Below are 18,461 nucleotides of genomic sequence, written 5' to 3'. Positions count from 1 at the left end.
TGCAACAGCTTTAAATACAATACATTTCTTTAACTGCTTGCCTGAATACACTGTACACTATGGGGCCTATCTATCAAGCTCCGAACGGAGCTTGAAGGCCCATGTTTCTGGCAAGTCCTCAGACTCGCCAGAAAAACAAATTATGGAGCAGCGGTCTAATGACCGCTGCTCCATAACCCTGTCCGCCTGCTCTGATGAGGCGGACAGGAATCGCTGTAAATCAACCAGAACGAGTATGATCGGGTTGATTGACACCCCCCTGCTGGCGGCCGATTGGCCACGAGTCTGCAGGGGGCGGTGTTGCACCAGCAGCTCACAAGAGCTGCTGGTGCAATGCTGAATACGGACAGTGTATTGCTCTCCGCATTCAGCAAGGTCTGTCGGACCTGATCCGCAGTGTCAGATCAGGTCTGACAGACATTTGATAAATAGGCCCCTTTAACTTTGAGCTACTGCACAGAACAACAAAGAGCTTTATAACTTACCTCAGACAGGTCTTCCTTGCACAGTGGGCACTTTGGGTTGTGGTCCAGGCATCGTTCAAGACACTTGAGACAGTACATGTGTCCGCATGGTGTGGTTACTGGTTCATACAATAACCTGGAGCAAAAAGAGTAAAAAGAGAAGACAACAATATCTTGCAACAAGTAAAGGCACTTGGGAAAGTGGATGTGTAATTTATACATTCTACTATCTCAAATATGGTGATATTTTTGTTTTCCACCAGTAAAAGACTTTTTTTTTACTGGAATAAAGTAAGGGGAGAAACTTAAATTTCAAAGTAAAGTTCCCCTGTAAAAAATTATTAAATTAGACATTTGCCTGACCTCTCATTAATACACAGATATCTTAGCAATTACATTCTTTTTTTTTGTGCAAATCTCAACGTTCAATGAATCTGGACCAGGTATGAAAGGTGAAAAGGTAAAATATGTCCGAATTACCTACTAGAAAATGTGAAGAAACTGACAAAAGTGGTGGTTCAAATGCACATGCAGCACCCCCACTGAGCTATGAAGGGCAGCGCTTGCTCTGTGTTCTAGAAGCGCCACTGACACCAACGTTTTTATTAATATATATAACATTTAAAATGTTTTCTAGTTTAAACCTTAATTTTAAGCTGATGATTGTGTTTATCTAACTCTATTAACCCATATTTCTCATTTTGCAGTCATGGTGTATCAATATTTGATTTTAAACTGGGTTAATTCCAGATCCATTTCAGACTAATGACGAATGTTTCATTAATCCTTAGAAAGGAACAGTGGAGTTTATTACATAACATTTCTAATTCTCCCATGAGACACATTACCCTTTCACTACACCATAGCTGTACGCAGACAGACTTGTTTATATTTTATGTGATTCTTTTACCATTCTGGTCATTTAAAGAGGATTTGTAACATGGAAAACAAAAGCACAAAACGTGTTCATGTTAAACTATACTGTATATCTGCTCTTAAATTGCTTTGTTGATTCTGAATCTAATATACTTTTAATAATACAAGTTTTTTTTAGTTTTTTTTTTTAGCTATTTCTTGCTAGTACATATGCCAATAAGCAACTGATGGAAATGCCAGATTATGTTTTATTTAGTTAGTTAAGAAAGCATAACAAAAGTCACCTATTTTTAATAATTGATGTAGCCTAAGATTATGAGCTTGCTGCCTGTTTTATATATGTGAGAAAAATATATATAAAAGGTTTTATTTCATACAATTTATGTGTTATCTATCAATCTAACTATTAGTCTATCTTTCTATCTATATATTGCTCTGTCTATCTATTAGTCTATCTGCCTATTTATCTGTTTGTCAGTCTGTCTATCTATATGTCTGTCCTCTGTCTGTCTGTCTATCTATCTATCTATCATCAATCTATTAGTCTATCTATCTTATGTCTGTCTGTCTATCTTTTCTAAAACTGGAAAGAAGAATGAAGTTAAAAATATATTTAATTACTGTACATCAGCCGTTAATATTTCCTTAGATGCAGATTGTTTTTGAAGTGTTGTCATATTGAAAGAAATAAAAATGATACCTCATGCAGAGAGCACAATCCAGATCAGAGAGATCCACATGTGGGGAGATGGCAAGGTCTTTCTCTGCGCTGTCTGCAGGCATTACATCTGTTATAGAGACATTGATTTAAAAAATACCCATTGCAATTTAACCCCTTAGCTGTTGAGCCATTTCTCTGTGCTAAAATGTTTTGGAACTTTTATATGCTGCTTACATATAAGCAATAACGGAAGCCATTTTTCAAGGAGAAACTATATATAGTTTTTCAGCAGACCAGGCAAATTCAAACTATACAATTATGTAAATATCATGACAAATGTGAATAAACATGGTTGTAAACAATAACAAAAGGTGGATCTTCGTTTTTTATTTTTAAATATCGGATACTGTTATCTCGAGTGTTGACTGTCCCTTTAAAAGTACACTAAATACAGTAGAATTTAATACTTGACAAATACACAATAAAAAAGACAATGTGCAATCGTACTTTGACTTTGAAATGAACAGCATAATATTTTCGGGCAAATATCAACATTAATCCAATTTTCCGTCCCTCTGTATCATGTGACAGCCATCAGCCAATCACAGAATGCATATTTGTATATACTGTGCACTAGAAGCTGGGGCCTCAGAAATTGCATATAAAAAGAATGGCATGTTTTTATAATAAAAGTATATTGGAATTGTTTTTGTTAAGTTGCATTCTCTATCTGAATCATACAAGTTTAATTTTGACTTAAGCGGCCCATAACATAGGAGACAATGCCAAATGTGTGCCCTAGATTTAAATCCTCACCTTGTTTTAGTATTTTGCTGGGAATCTCTGTCTGGGTTGACTCCTCTACAGAGAGTTTCCTCTTTAGGGTGTTGCATTCTGACGGGGATATTTCTAGTGCAATGTTGTCAGTAGTTTGCAAGTTTTTCCTCACATTACTGCAATTGACTTTTTCCTCAGACAGAGGGAAGATTTTCTTTTGCTCCATATTAAGCTGGTTAGAAAGAAGCAATTTTTATAAAGAGATATAAAACTGAAAGAAAAAAAAATACCCTTACAATATTTAAAGGGACATAATACTCATATGCTAAATCACTTGAAACTGATGCAGTATAACTGTAAAAAGCTGACAGGAAAATATCACCTGAGCATCTCTATGTAAAAAAGGAAGATATTTTACCTCACAATTTCCTCAGCTCAGCAGAGTAAGTTCTGTGTAAAAAGTTATACTTCACCTGCTCCCAGCTGCAGGTAAAAAAGAAATAAACAGCAGCCAATCAGCATCAGCAGTGCTGAGGTCATGAACTCTTACTGTGATCTCATGAGATTAGACTTAACTCTCATGAGATTTCATAGTAAGCTTCCTTTACCTGATTGGTGAAATAATATGAGAGTTCATGAGGCTCATGCCCTAAGCTGTCCCAGGACAGACACACTAAAATGCTGCTTAGAAATCCTTTACAATGGGATGTGGCTACTGAGGAACTTTTGAGGTAAAATATCTTTCTTTTTTACATAGAGATGTTCAGGAGATATTTTCTAGTCAGCTTTTTACAGCTATGCTGCATCACTTTCAAGTGTTTAAAGATTTGGGTATTATGGCCCTTTTATTGTGCATAGTAAATATCCTGTAATTTAACTCTGTGGGCTGCATTTTCTCATCCACTGCTCCCAGATAGGATGAAGACGTCCACTATCTGACCTTGCAACTTGCTACACAATAACTGCTTGGCCTTCGCAGCAGCTAATTTATTTATTGCCTAAATTGGACACTACAGAAAAAGTGCATGTTTGTGCTATACTTTCTTATTGGCAGATACGGACAACTCCCATAGCGATATTAGTGGACGGTACATGCCCCAATAGCATAAAAATAATATATGTTGAATTTAATCTCTCTTTACTTACATAAATTACGAATAGAAGCAAATTCCAAGAGAACAAAAAAATACAATTTTTACTTGCATTTGTATGTATTAAAGAAAAAAATAAACTTACTTTAAATAGCCTATGCATGTAACTGGAAGATGATGCTGTTCCCATAGCACTAAGGACATGTTCCTTTACCCTTAAGGGGCTTAGGTTCATTTGCAGGATATCGGACAGGTTCCCTTCACTGTTCTCTGGACTTAATAGTTTAAGGAGCATCTGTACATGTAGGAAATAAACAGTTTTATTATAGACACGCTGAATGATTAAGCTATTTTACAAGGATAAAATTAATGACATAATATGTTCTATTGTAAAACAGACTTAAGGGGACAGTCTACTCCAACATTTTTATTGTTTAAAAAGATAGCTAATGTCCCTTTAAAAAAAAAACAACTGAAAAACTGGACCATCACAAAGGCTATGTTCTAATATTACAGAATAATCTCACTCCAATAATATCTTATGACATTTTGCTTGCAGAACAGACAGGTCATTAGCCCAATATCCATCAATAATGATCTCATTTTCATGTAGTGTATTGTACCTTCTGGGCTTCAGACTTCGCAGTTTTGTTCCCAATGTCCAGTGCAAGGCAGAAAAGAAATTCTCTTAAAGCGTCTTCGGTTTTTCCTAGGATGACCAGTGCTTGCGCTTTTCTTAAATGTCCCTATTAAAGAAGAAATGCGCTGTCAATAGGTTGACTCTGAACATGTGAAAGGAGTAATATAAGTCAGCATTTGCACTTAAAAAGTCATTACCATTTAATACCCAATGCTTAAAATAACACAATTAATGTATCCTCCCGATTTGTTTACCAAAACATTCTCTTTTAGATGGAAAGAGAGCATTCAGTACGATATCCTTTTAAGTTTACAACAGGGGCCGGTTAAATCAGAGCGCAAACTACTTCAAATATCTTTGGCCTCAATACCACCAGGCTTTGTAAGAGGTGGATCTCAGCATTGTTTTTGATTTGCAGGGAATGTGAAACTCAAAATTTTCCTTTCATGATTCAGACCGAGAATAATTTTGTTAAAAAGTTTCCAATTGACTTCTATGATCACATTTGTTTTGTTCTCTTGTTATTCTTTGTTGAAGAGATATCTAGATAGGTAGCGTTTCCATGCATGGAGCACTACATGACCGGAAATAGTGCTGCCCTATAGTGCTGCAGACATGTGCACACTCCTGAGCCTACCTTCCTGCTTTTCATCAAAGGATAACAAGAAAATGAAGAAAAAGTTATAATAAGACTAAGTTAGTCTGAATTAGAAAGCTACTTAAAATTGTATACTCTATCTGAATAATAAAATACATGTATGATATGAGTTGAATGTCCATTTATATACTTGTTTTCCGGAGAAAAATGCACTCTCTTTAAATGCGTATACCCCCCCCCCATTCACTGAACGATACAAAGTAGACTGGGAAACAAGTAACCCGTAAGTCTATAAATATACATATGGGCATGTAAAGTTTTTGAATAAACACAACTCAGCCCTTTCCCTTTTCATATTTTTGAGTTACCTAACGATATAAAACCAACTTATAAATGTAAAAGAAGTGAGAGCATGGGCTATACACATAGCAAGAATAAAAATAAGAGTTGTAAATTTCAGGGCACGTGGTTTCCATGTAAAATATTTATATTTTTAAGAAAATATGCTCCGATGAATGATTGACATTTCTTATTTCCCTTATGCATGACTGCAGGCATTACTCATATAATCTGATTTCAAAAACAAAATACTCTAATGTAAATGTCACGCACTATGCATAAGACCTACACATAAAGCACTTACTTTTAACCAGTAGGGTTTGAGTTTGCAGGCAGTTTCTGCATCTTGCAGGGAGCATTCATAAGACTTTAAACTCAGGTGTATCAGTGCGCGGTTGCTGTAGAGTATATGGTCATACGGAGCTGCAAGAAAAGAAATCACTGCTCAGCTTGGAAGGTCACTAAACTAACAGTATGGGCAGAAACTATATATAATTTCTATATGTCTTAGATAATTCATTGGTTTATTTTTAATGACCCATTATCCATGAGAAGTGTCCTCGTGTGGGCTGAAAAAGTCATATACAACAGTACCGCAACAACCTTAGGCAGTTTGCAGAATTAATAAGCATGGTCTGTAAATACTAATTAGCATTTTCCTACAACAGGACATATAGAGTCACTGGGGAAAGTAATTACACATCTGAATAATTAAATAGCTCTTGATAGTTTTACATTACAGTAAACTGTAACTAGATCAGTAATGTTATTTAATAAATAGAATCCCTCATTTAATACAAGAAAGGCAAACATTGCTCCTGGAGGAGCTGTGTAATGAGTAAGAATACATTAACATTCATCCTGCTGATATAGCCTCTGCAAGGTAAAGGGAAACTGAAATACCTTAGTAATGCTGAGCTATAAAGTAAAAGCTAAAGGATAAAATTAAGAACTTGTATTTTTGAGTCAGATATGTATTAATAACTTTATCAGATATATAATCTGATATTCATGCCACTTACTTGCTACTTCTAGATTGTAAATTCCCACGGGAATAGAGCACTCGATTCCTCCTATGTGTGTATGTCAAATGATGTCTTGTCTCTTACAAGTTTGTTTGTTTTATGTCTTTTTTTTAATTTAAATTAATTGTACCCATGGACAGCAGTGCGGAATATGTGCCCATGAAACCTTACAAAGTATATTACTTTCCTTAAACATAACTAATAACTATAATCAGGACTGTAGTAAACAAGGGAATCTTCTATTATCTTTGTTCTCAGGAACAGGTTTTGCAGTCTCATTAGCCTCAACTGGCATCCAACCCTACTACTATAGAGCTATAAAGAGTATACACAAAAACAGAGAAGCACTCTACCAGGGAACAAACATGAGCATCATAGCTTGTAACATGTCTAGCCAGCCCAGGAGGAAGCTTTCTGTAGTAGCTCAGATTGGTTCTGCTCAAAAAACACAATCCTGCCCTAAAATACCAGGTAATCCGCCTCTGAACAATAACATGACAGATGTACCACATTACTTATTCAATTCGATTATGTTAAATATGTGTGTGTACCTGAGGTATAGATTCTCACCAAAGATCCAGATCAATACTCTCCTGGCTTGGCTCTATATGTTTAGTTAATATTTTGATCAAATTATTTTACTTTTATTCCTTTTTATTCATTTTTTTGTTATTTCATATGACAAAGTTATTATTTTGTTACATTGTTCGCACACCCATAATTGTAAACAGATGAAGTAACACAGACTACTAGAACTCTAAACATCCAACATGATGGACTCTAAATAGGAGCTTACTTAGAGTTCTAACAAACTCTCGGGTAGATTACGAGTTTTGCGTTATGAGGGGTGCGGTGCTAACGAGCAGTTTGTTCTCACCGCTCACTTACCTACAGCGCTGGTATTACAGGTTTTCTGAAACCCGGCGTTAAAAGGCAAGAAGTGAGCGTAGAGCAAAATTGTGCTCCATACCGCACTCCAATACCCGCGCTGCTTAAGTCAGCGGTGAGCTGGTTGTACGTGCTCGTGCACGATATCCCCATAGACATCAATGGTGAGAGCCGGCTGATAAAAAGTCTAACACCTGCAAAAAAGCAGCGTAAAACTCAGTAACGCAGCCCCATTGATTCCTATGGGGAAACAAAATTTATGTTTACACCTAACACCCTAACATGAACCCTGAGTCTAAACACCCCTAACCTTACACTTATTGACCCCTAATCTGCCGGCCCCAACATCGCCGCCACCTACATTATACTTATTAACCACTAATATGCTGCCCCCAACACCTACATTATATTTATTAACCCCTAATCTGCCGCCCCCAATGTCGCCGCAACCTACCTACACTTATTAACCCCTAATCTGCTTCCCCCAACGTCGCCACCACTATATTAAATTTATTAACCTCTAAACCTAAGTCTAACCCTAACACTCCCTAATTGAAATATAATTTAAATAAATCTAAATAAAATTACTATCATTAACTACATTATTCATATTTAAAACTAAATACTTACCTATAAAATAAACCCGAAGATAGCTACAATATAACTAATAGTTGCATTGTAGCTAGCTTAGGGTTTATTTTTATTTTACAGGCAAGTTTGTATTTATTTTAACTAGGTAGAATAGTTATTAAATAGTTATTAACTATTTAATAACTACCTAGCTAACATAAATACAAATTTACCTGTAAAATAAAACCTAACCTAAGTTACAATAACACCTAACACTACACTACAATTAAATAACTTACATAAATTAAATACAATTAAATAAATGAAATTAGCTAAATCACAAAAAAAAAAAACACACTAAATTACAGAAAATAATAGCCTAAACTATTGAACTTCAATCCTATTGGCTGATCCAATCAGCCAATAGGATTGAATTCGCATTCTATTGGCTGTTCCAATCAGCCAATGGAATGCGAGCTCAATTCTATTGGCTGATCCAATCAGCCAATAGGATTTTTTCTACCTTAATTCCGATTGGCTAATAGAATTCTATCAGCCAAATGGAATCTAAGCGGCGCCATCTTGGATGACGTCCCTTAAAGAGATATTCATTACAAAGAAGCCGTTGTTTGAAGAGGATGTTCCGCGTCGGATGTCTTGAAGATGGACCCGCTCCGCCCTGGAAGGATGAAGATAGAAGGTGCCGTCTGGATGAAGACTTCTGCCCGTCTGGAGGACCACTTCTGCCGACTTCGTTGAGGACATCTTGCCGCTTGGATGAAGACTTCTCCCGGTAAGTGAATCTTCAGGGGTTAGTGTTAGGATTTTTTTAAGGGTGTATTGGGTGGGTTTATTTTTTAGGTTAGGGCTTTGGGCCTGCAGTAGAGCTAAATGCCCTTTTAAGGTCAATGCCAATCCAAATGCCCTTTTCAGGGCAATGGGGAGCTTAAGTTTTTTTAGTTAGTATTTTATTTGGGGGATTGGTTGTGTGGGTGGTGGGTTTTACTGTTGGAGGGTGTTTGTATTTTTTTACAGGAAAAAGAGCTGATTTCTTTGGGGCAATGAGCTACAAAGGCCCATTTAAGGGCTATTGGTAGTTTAGTTTAGGCTAGGGTTTTTTTTATTTTGGGGGGGCTTTTTTATTTTGATAGGGCTCTTAGATTAGGTGTAATTAGTTTAAAGATCTGTAATTTGTTTTTTATTTTCTGTAATTTAGTGGGTTTTTTGTGTGATTTAGCTAATTTAATTTATTTAATTGTATTTAATGTAGGTAATTTATTTAATTGTAGTGTAGTGTTAGAGTAACTTAGGTTAGGTTTTATTTTACAGGTAAATTTGTATTTACTTTAGCTAGGTAGTTATTAAATAGTTAATAACTATTTAATAACTATTCTACCTAGTTAAAATAAATACAAACTTGCCTGTAAAATAAAAATAAATCCTAAGCTAGATACAATGTAACTATTAGTTATATTGTAGCTAGCTAAGGGTTTATTTTACAGGTAAGTATTTAGTTTTAAATAGGAATAATGTAGTTAATGATAGTAATTTTATTTAGATTTATTTAAATTATATTTAAGTTAGGGGGTGTTAGGGTTAGACTTAGGTTTAGGGGTAATAAATTTAATATAGTGTCGGCGATGTTGGGGCAGCAGATTAGGGGTTAATAAATATAATGTAGGTTGCGGCGATGTTCAGAGCAGAAGATTAGGGGTTAATAAGTATAATGTAGGTGGCGGCGATGTTAGGGGCGGAAGATTAGGGGTCAATAATATTTAACTAGTGTTTGCGAGGCGGGAGTGCAGCGGTTTAGGGGTTCATATGTTTATTATAGTGGCGGCGATGTCCGGAGCGGCAGATTAGGGGTTAAAAATGTTATTATAGTGTTTGCGATGCGGGAGGGCCTCGGTTTAGGGGTTAATAGGTAGTTTATGGGTGTTAGTGTAATTTTAGCACTTTAGTTATGAGTTTTATGCTACGGCGTTGTAGTGTAAAACTCATAACTATTGACTTTAAAATGCGTTAGGAATCTTGGAGGTAGAGGGTGTACCGCTCACTTTTTGGCCTCCCAGGACAGACTCGTAATACCGGCGCAATGGAAGTCCCATAGAAAAAGGGCTTACGAACTTTACATAAGCCGGTTTGCGGTAAGGCCAAAAAAGTGTGCGGTGCCCCTAAACCTGCAAGACTCGTAATACCAGCAAGCGTAAAAAAGCAGCGTTAGGACCTGTTAACGCTGCTTTTTCAGCTTGCCGCAAAATTCGTAATCTAGGTTATTATCTTTACAAGACAACAAATGGGACTTTCTCATGTAATCTGTATTACTGAATACTTGAAGTGTGCATATTATATCTTTTTATATGTTCTAAAAAACTTAATAAAAAGATTTAAACATACTGTAAATATGTGTGTGTACATATACCTATATATATCTCAAATAGGTAGCTATCAGGTGACAGTCATCACAGGATATAACCATATGCATGAGCAACATCATTATTTGTTTAAGGTACTCTAATCCCTGCCACCAGAATACAGAATCTATACATCTCTATGTAACATATGTTGAGCCATTGTATAATATATTGTTAGACATTAGTTAGATATTTTATTCTTAGATTTTTTCCCCATAAAGTGCATGATATAACGAAAATTGTTTTTCTAATTTACATTTAATAATTTCTATTGGGAAACATATATAGAATCCTGGACTGTAGTGTTTTGGGAAGTGAATTGCTATTAAATTATAAAGCCTTAGGATGTTTGTTTACAGATTTAAAAATAAAATGAGGCACATACAGTTGTTTATTAGGTAAATGAAAAAAATCCCTTTGCTTTGTGGGCATTTGCCATTTAGATTATAATAACAAAATAGTATATGTTGTGGGTTAGCAGCTCAGGTTTAAATCTAAAGAGTGCAATAAGGCTAAAAACAGTTTAAACACTGGTGCTCAGCAGAAAAAAAGGTTAATTAAAGTGTTTTCTTGGCATTGAGTATATAGTGAAAACGGTTATGGGGGTAGGGGTCAGAAATACATATGTGCAGCCATCAATCAGCAGCTAGCTCACAGTAGGGCACTGCTGCTCCTGAGCCTGCCTAGGTATGCTTTTCAACAAAGGATATCAAGTGAACAAAGTAAATCTACTAATGGAAGTAAACTGGAAAGTTGTTTAAAATCAAATGCTTTGTCTGCACCATAAAAGTGTAATTGTCCCTTTAACACTTTTCCGAACATCATTCCATCAGAAAATTCTTAACATGACTCTAGACTTCTCCTCAGGGCACCCCAGATACTGTCTGTGTAGCTTTCCCTGCACCAGTGTAACCCATTAACTGCCGCCCTAGAGCAACATAATAGTTTCATTGTAACTTGTTATGAGATAAGTACAATGTGTTTTCTGCACTCATTGTTATGCCTCATCCAGATACTGAAAAGCATTTTCTTACTATTTGTTATACTTAGGTATAAGCCTTGTTCCTCATGTGTCTCACTGCCCTCTTTCCATTTCCTTTTGTTAAACGTTCTACTTTTTCTCTCATTTTGTTTTAACAGGTACCCTAATTTGCTTGTTTAACGTCTCATGGTGTTTTATATGTCATTTATTTTATGGATTGTATTTTTTTTCTTTTCTAAATGTACTTAAAGTGATGGTAAACTTTCCACTTTTTATAACCAGATCCTGAATTTTAATGATATTTTAGATGGACTTTACATGATCATTTCTAATAAAAATGCGCTGTAACTTACTGTTGAATCTAGCCGTGCCATTCTAATACCGCACGCTCCGACTGCCCTCTTCGAAGGTAATATTTTTTGAGCTAACGGTTTAAACTGTTCTCCAATCAGCGCCCTAGCTACAATACAAATGCTATATGGCTAGAGCGCCGATTGGAGAGCAGTTCAAACCGTTAGCTCACAAAAAATATTACCTTTGAAGTGGGTGGTAGCAGGCAGCGTGCAGTATTAGAATGGTACGGCTAGATTAAACAGTAAATTACAGCGCATCTCTATTAGAAGTGATCAATTAAAGTCCATCTAAAATATCACTAGCATTCATGATCTGGTTATGAAAAGTGGAAAATTTACCATCACTTTAAACTTTATTTACCTTCTAGTAAATGCTTCATTTATTTGAAAAATCATTGTTTTACCTACACCCTTCAAAAAAATATTTATGACACTAAGATTAGTGTAAATGTTTTAAAGGACAGTAAAGTCAAAATGACCCCATAATGAATGTGTGTTAGCTGTAACACTTACACAAATAGCACAGGCTTGTGGCTGTCAGCGCGCCCTGTGCTCCTACAGCACTGGAAGCCCTTGCAACAGGCAATTTAAAAAACAAATCCAATTTTTTTCTATTATCAAATTTGCTTTGTTTAGTTGGTAGAATTTGCTAAAGAGAGCTAGCTGCTGATTGGTTGCTGCACATATATGCTTCTGTATGGTCATTGGCTCACCCAGTGTGTTCAGCAATTATCTAGTAGTGCATTGCTGGTCCTGAGACTAGGTAGGTGTACTCTTGAATAAAGGATACCAAGAGAACAGCAAATGTGGTAACAGAAGTAAACTGGAAAGGTATATAAAATGGCAAGCTCTATCTGAATCTATCCCTTTGGTCTAACATATAAAAACAATTAATATAATATCTACAAATATATTATTGGAAAAGGTCTGAGCAAAGCCCTACTGGTTTCATGTTTTTAACCAAATTCAGTTTATGCTTATAGCTCCCCCACCAGATATCCCCTCCCTGTTACATCACTGAGCTAACACCAGAGTACAAGGAGATTTGTCACTGTGGATGTAATATAAAATTGCAGTCTAAAAATAGTTTGTAAATAACAATTCTCTAAAGTGCAAGCTATTAAGCAGTGTGTGTTACTATAGCACAGGGCTTGTCTAACTCACCCCAGTTTATTATATAAAGGGTTTATAATCTGCAATACAGATTTATAATGAATTATTTATTTTCTTATTATAAACTTAAATTACATCTAGATAAAAAAAAAAGTGAGAATGCGGTCAACATTTAGCAAATGATTCTACTTGTAATTTACTCATTTCCTCCAGCAACAGGAATCAGAAGGGATGCACCTACAGAGATATACAGTCATACATTATATTTAAAGGGGCATTATTTTATGAATTCTTGTTGGGTACCATGAGGTTGAGAAAAACACCTATGTCTAGGGTATTTTTGTAGATAAATCATTTGTTCATTTTTTTTGTAAAGTATTGTAATCAACCATTATGTGTTTAATCCCTGTACTTGGAGTTAAAGAGACATGAAACACAATATCATACAATTCTAACCAACTTCCCAATTTGCTTCTTTTATTTAATTTTCTTTGTTCTCTTGGTATTCTTTATTGAAAAGCATATCTAGAAAGGCGCGGGAACTGTGAGCTAGCTGCTGATTGGTGGCTGCACATATATACCTCTGGTTATTGGCTTACCAATATACTCAGCTACCTCACAGTAGTGTATTGCTGCACCTTCAATAACAGATAACAAGAAAATGAAGCAAAATTAATAATAGAAGTAAATTGGAAAGTTGTTCAAAATGATATGCTTTATCTGAATCATGAAATAAAAAATTGGGTTTCATGTCCCTTTAAACATAGAGTTAATCTTGCAAACCATGCAATGTTTGGCGACACTTTATGGCTCCATGCCTGCGCAGTAGTGGCGGAAATGCAAAGCAGCTCCTGAGCAGCAGTTTAGCTATGTGATTAACTCTAAACACATAGTTACAGGAGAGCGTTTGTGCATTAATACAATGCTTAAATGAATGACAGCATTTAATTAGATAGTGCATTAGAATGTTGCTTTAAATTTAAAAAAAAAAAAAAATCAGAAGAAACATTTTAAAAGACAACTCCTTGATTTACTGAATCCCCCCCCAGACTACAACAAAGAACTACAAAATGAAAAAACTCTACCAGTAAAATCACATACTCTAAATACTTAAAGTGACACACTTTTCAACATAAAACTATCATAGTTGGCCAGAAATCAAAACGTAGTTATATGTAAAAGCAGGAATGGCATATTCTGGGAGACAAATGTTCCCTGTCTGATGCCAATTTCTATATTTAAGATCTTGTTATTCGAAAATTCTAAATATTGCATAATGGTGTAACAGCAACAAACTTAAAACATAACAAGATGGAAATTCTTATATAATTGTTCTCTTGTATGTGTCTGACCCTATTAATTTAATAGGCAAACTTATTTGCCAAATATGACTGTATCAGGCAATACTCATTTTAGATTTTATAAGGAAATAAAACAAATTAAATTGTGGACATGGGGGGGGGGGGGCTTAAATATTTGACCCAGATTGTTGCTACCTCAATGGTTACACAAGCACAGAGTGGGAGGGGGCAGAGAGAAATACTCAGAGTACAAGCTTATGCAAGTCTGCTCTCATGACCTAGTTCTAAGCATAACTGCACTTTCAGACTTGTCAGGGTCTTGCAAGTGAGAGTGTTGTGTACACTCCTAATAGCCCTGGCAGCAATAGTAAAATACTATATCTCAGAAGTTAAATTGTTAAATGCTGCATATGTTTAACTGCACATACAACACATGATATACCGTATACTTCAAACATTCTGGAATTTCCTTATGGTGTTTGTTGCTATCAATTCTGCTGAAAGGGTTCCGTAATGATTATACTATTGTCAATTAGCATGTTAAACCTTACTATTGTGCCCCCAATTTTAAACCAGGCTCTTCATTTTTTTCAATAGCATTTCAGAGCTTTTTTTTCATGTCTTAAAAGGCATTGATCACCCCCTCCCTAGTGAGCGATAAAGCAAAATCTGTAATCCAGGTTCTCAAAATACTGCAAAAATGTAGTTGGTTTGCAGTTTACAGAATTTGATTTTTTGGCCTTTCAAGGGATTGTTGTGAAAAATAGCAAATTTAGCCAAAAGCAAGAGGTATTCAATAACCTTTTAAGGACCAATATTGTCAGCATTATTTCTTCTGAGTTAAGATCAATATCCTTTCCTACGTAAAAATATGCTACACAATAAACACCATTACAAACAAATGCATCCAGCATCACAGGAAACCGATTACAAATCACTGGCTATGACAAAAGGTACCTCAGATTGCATCTTTTGGTGTTTGCTAATTTGTAGTATTTATAGTTCATTTTTTTAAGCCTTGTGCTAGTCTTTAAATTGGGATATATTATAGTGACTTAGATTGAGTCCTATATTTTTATTTTGAGCTTGTACAATTTAATGATTATTACATATATGTCATTGCCTCATAATGGTTCTTAGAATATTCACTACTGATTTAGACAGACAACATATTTTGCCTCTGGGAGCAGGTGTAAAACCCACCTCAATGTATTGTACCCTATCCCCATAAGAAATAGATTTATAGAATGGACCCCACCACTGGATCACGGGTTGTTGTTTATGAATGTTTTAGCTTGAAGTCATATTATTATAACTATTACTGGTCAGGAGAAATAGGGAATCACACAATACTCCTGTGGTCTAATGGATCTACGGGTGTATCAGAATCTATCTTTTGGGAACAAAAAGTTGCCATGATACATTTTTTAATAAAATAATCTAATAAACTGCAGTTACTGAGCAGAATTTTACTATGTGGGGTTAAACACATAGTTACAGGCAAGTACTGATGCAACGATAAGTTTAAATGCATTAAAACATTGTATAAATGCATTAATAATTATCCTTAATTTTAAAAAAAAACCTCTATTTATCAGTAAGGGTGTATTTGAAGCTGAGAAATACAGTGGAATTCTTTCTTAAAGGGATATGAAACACACATGCAATTTTAAGCTACTTTCTAATTTACTCCTATCTTGGTATCTTTATTTGAAAAGCAGGCATGTAAGCTTAGGAGCCGGCCCATTTTTTGGTTCAGAACCTGGATAGCACTTGCTGAATGGTGGCTACTTCTACCTAGGTGCTGAACCAAAAATTGTCTTGCTCCTAAGTTTACATTCCTGCTTTTCAAATAAAAATACAGAGAGAACAAAGAGAATTTCATAATAGGAGTAAATTAGAAAGTTGCTTAAAATTGTACGCTTTATCTGAATCATGAAATAAAAAAAAATGAAAATTTAAATGTTACCATCATCATCTCAATAATGAGACACTCAAATGTTCACACAGTGAATTGATTAAAATACATATCTATTTGTCAGATTACAAACTGTTTCCCAAATATATTATCACACTAAATACATAAAATAAATACATATAGCTAAAAATCACGCACTGTATTACCTAGGCTAATGGCCTCGTTGTATTTTCCCAAGGCTTCTTGTAACTTGTTATCTTTGAACAGGGCATTGCCCTCATGCCTGAGTTTTAAAGCCTGCACCTCACAGGGGAAGCACTTGCTCAGGATGTTGCTCAGCACAACATTGACCCTGTACAGCTCCTCTGCTCCGTCAAGGGTTACCCTGCACAGTGGGCACTGACCCCTCACCTTGCTGGTTAACAGGCACTTTTTACAGAAAGTGTGTCCACATGGCAGGGACACAGGCTCGTACAGAAGACCCTGACAGTCTCTGCAGGTCATCATGCCCCAACGAGATAACTGTAAGTTTCTGCTCTTCAAATGGAGTGGTGGGCTGGTTGTGGGCAGCCCCTCCTTAGTTATATGTTGGTCTAACTTCTGCATAGTTTGGAACAATCCATGTTTAATGATTTTGTGTTCTTGATGTCCCTCTTTACTGCTACTGTGGCCCTGATGCCCCTGTTTGTCACTGATGTACTCCTCTATGCTGTTGCTGTGGTAGTGATGCTCATGTCTACTCTTGCTGTGGTCCTCAATCCCCTGTTTGCCACTGATGTACTCCTGATGCCCCTCTCTGCTGTTGCTGTAGTACTCATGCTCCTGTCTGCTGTTGTTGTGGACCTGATGCCCCTCTCTGCTGTTGCTGTAGTACTCATGCTCCTGTCTGCTGTTGCTGTGGACCTGATGCCCCTCTCTACTGCTGCTATGGTCTTTATGCCCCTCTATACTGCTGCTGTGGTCCTGATGCCCCTCTCTACTGCTGCTGTTTTGCTGATACGCCTGTCTACTGCTGCTGTAGTCTTGATGCCCCTCTCTCCTGCTGTTGTGGTCCTGATGCCCCTCTATACTGCTGCTGTGGTCTTGATGCCCCTCTCTACTGCTGCTGTTTTCCTGACACGCCTGTCTACTGCTGCTGTGATTCTGATACCAATCTTGTCTTCTTTTGTGGTGTTGATGCCACTCTACTCTCCTGCTGTGGTCCTGGTCCCCTTCTCGGCTCCGGAGTTGCTCTGCCAGACAGGTCACCAGTGTCTCCAGCTGCTCTGTGCAAACCTTGTTGTGGGCTGCTGCTTTCCGGTACAAGTTGCAGGCATCCTGCAGTCTCCCAGCACATGCCATGCAGTCTGCCATCCTCAATAACAGACCCCAATCGACCACCCCGGCAGCCTGTTCTTCCAACTGCCTCTCATAGATCTCACAAGCCAGCTGGAAGTTTTTAGCTTGAAAAGCCTGTGCAGCAAACTCCAGCATGAGGCTGCCCTCTGTCTCCTGTGTGCCCATGGTGTGCCTGGGAATCTGTCACTGCCCCAGCTTTACCCCCCGGTCCCTGTGCGGCTCCATTCCTGCAGTACGGCTAATAAGAGCCTTCAAACCAAGTGTTATATAAAACAGCGTCACGTGACCTACAGCGGCCACTCTCATTTGCTGCTGCGCTTTCAATTTGTTATAAAACCTCTACGGGTTTTGTAACAAGGTTGCAGTTATGTGTCATTGTCTGGATAGGGAAGGGCAGTGCTGGCATCCGGAAAGGGACATCACTCACTGTAGTCACCCAGTGCAGGCAAAACTATTCACAGTAAAGACAGTGCAATTAAAAAACAAAACAACTCTATATTTTAAATAAACCTAACCACCCTATATATAAATTAATTGCTGCATAACATTTATGTTCATTACACATTTTCATTATAAGGTTGCACTTATTCAGGAGCCCCTTTGACAGTGTTGAATATTTATGGCACTAGTTAGTACAATGTCAACAGGCTGTATATGAGTTACAAGTGATTAGTAAATATATAATGACTACTATTGCTCTTTTAATTTATAATAAGAAATGGGGGAGCAACTAAAACACCCAGCTGTATGGACTCAGGAAAAACATACTTTAATATTTATAACAGTGTATTAGTATTTTATAATGCCTGTATCATTTCTCAGCTGCTAATATATTGCTGTATTCCAGTCTTTAGAAGACCCTTAGTGCTTCGCATTGTTTTTCATGATGTTTAGAATGAAAGGACATTTCAGTTCATTAGAAAAAATAGTTATCAGGTGGTTTCTGAATAACTTTGCTCCATGTAACTTTTTTTTTTTTTTTACTTCTGTATTTCAACAGCCCTGACCTCATGAGAACTCATTTTGACCATTTTCATATCTTGTTTTTTTTACATAGCTTTTTAAAACTACATACATTTTTACTTCAGTGTCCCTTTAAAGGGACAGTCTACT

The 18,461-nt window shown here is 36.5% G+C and overlaps 1 protein-coding gene across 1 annotated transcript in view; it reads right to left on the bottom strand.

Annotated features, from left to right (window-relative positions):
* The window catches only part of LONRF3 (LON peptidase N-terminal domain and ring finger 3), a 32,667-nt gene extending 15,041 nt beyond the window's left edge, over positions 1-17,626 (bottom strand). Inside the window, exons 1-7 of the mRNA XM_053699171.1 lie at positions 16,217-17,626; positions 5,751-5,869; positions 4,493-4,615; positions 4,015-4,164; positions 2,818-3,010; positions 2,041-2,128; positions 486-600 (exon numbers count right to left, since the gene is read on the bottom strand). Coding sequence (XP_053555146.1) covers positions 486-600; positions 2,041-2,128; positions 2,818-3,010; positions 4,015-4,164; positions 4,493-4,615; positions 5,751-5,869; positions 16,217-17,513 — 2,085 coding nt within the window. The 5' untranslated portion in view covers positions 17,514-17,626. The remainder of the gene's footprint in view (positions 1-485; positions 601-2,040; positions 2,129-2,817; positions 3,011-4,014; positions 4,165-4,492; positions 4,616-5,750; positions 5,870-16,216) is intronic.
* Positions 17,627-18,461: the final 835 nt, after the last annotated feature.

This window comes from Bombina bombina, chromosome 1 (assembly GCF_027579735.1).
Source record: "Bombina bombina isolate aBomBom1 chromosome 1, aBomBom1.pri, whole genome shotgun sequence".
NCBI classification, from domain to species: Eukaryota; Metazoa; Chordata; class Amphibia; order Anura; family Bombinatoridae; genus Bombina; species Bombina bombina.
The sequence above is the reverse complement of the archived record's forward strand: the minus strand, read 5'-3'. Positions and strand labels throughout refer to the sequence as shown.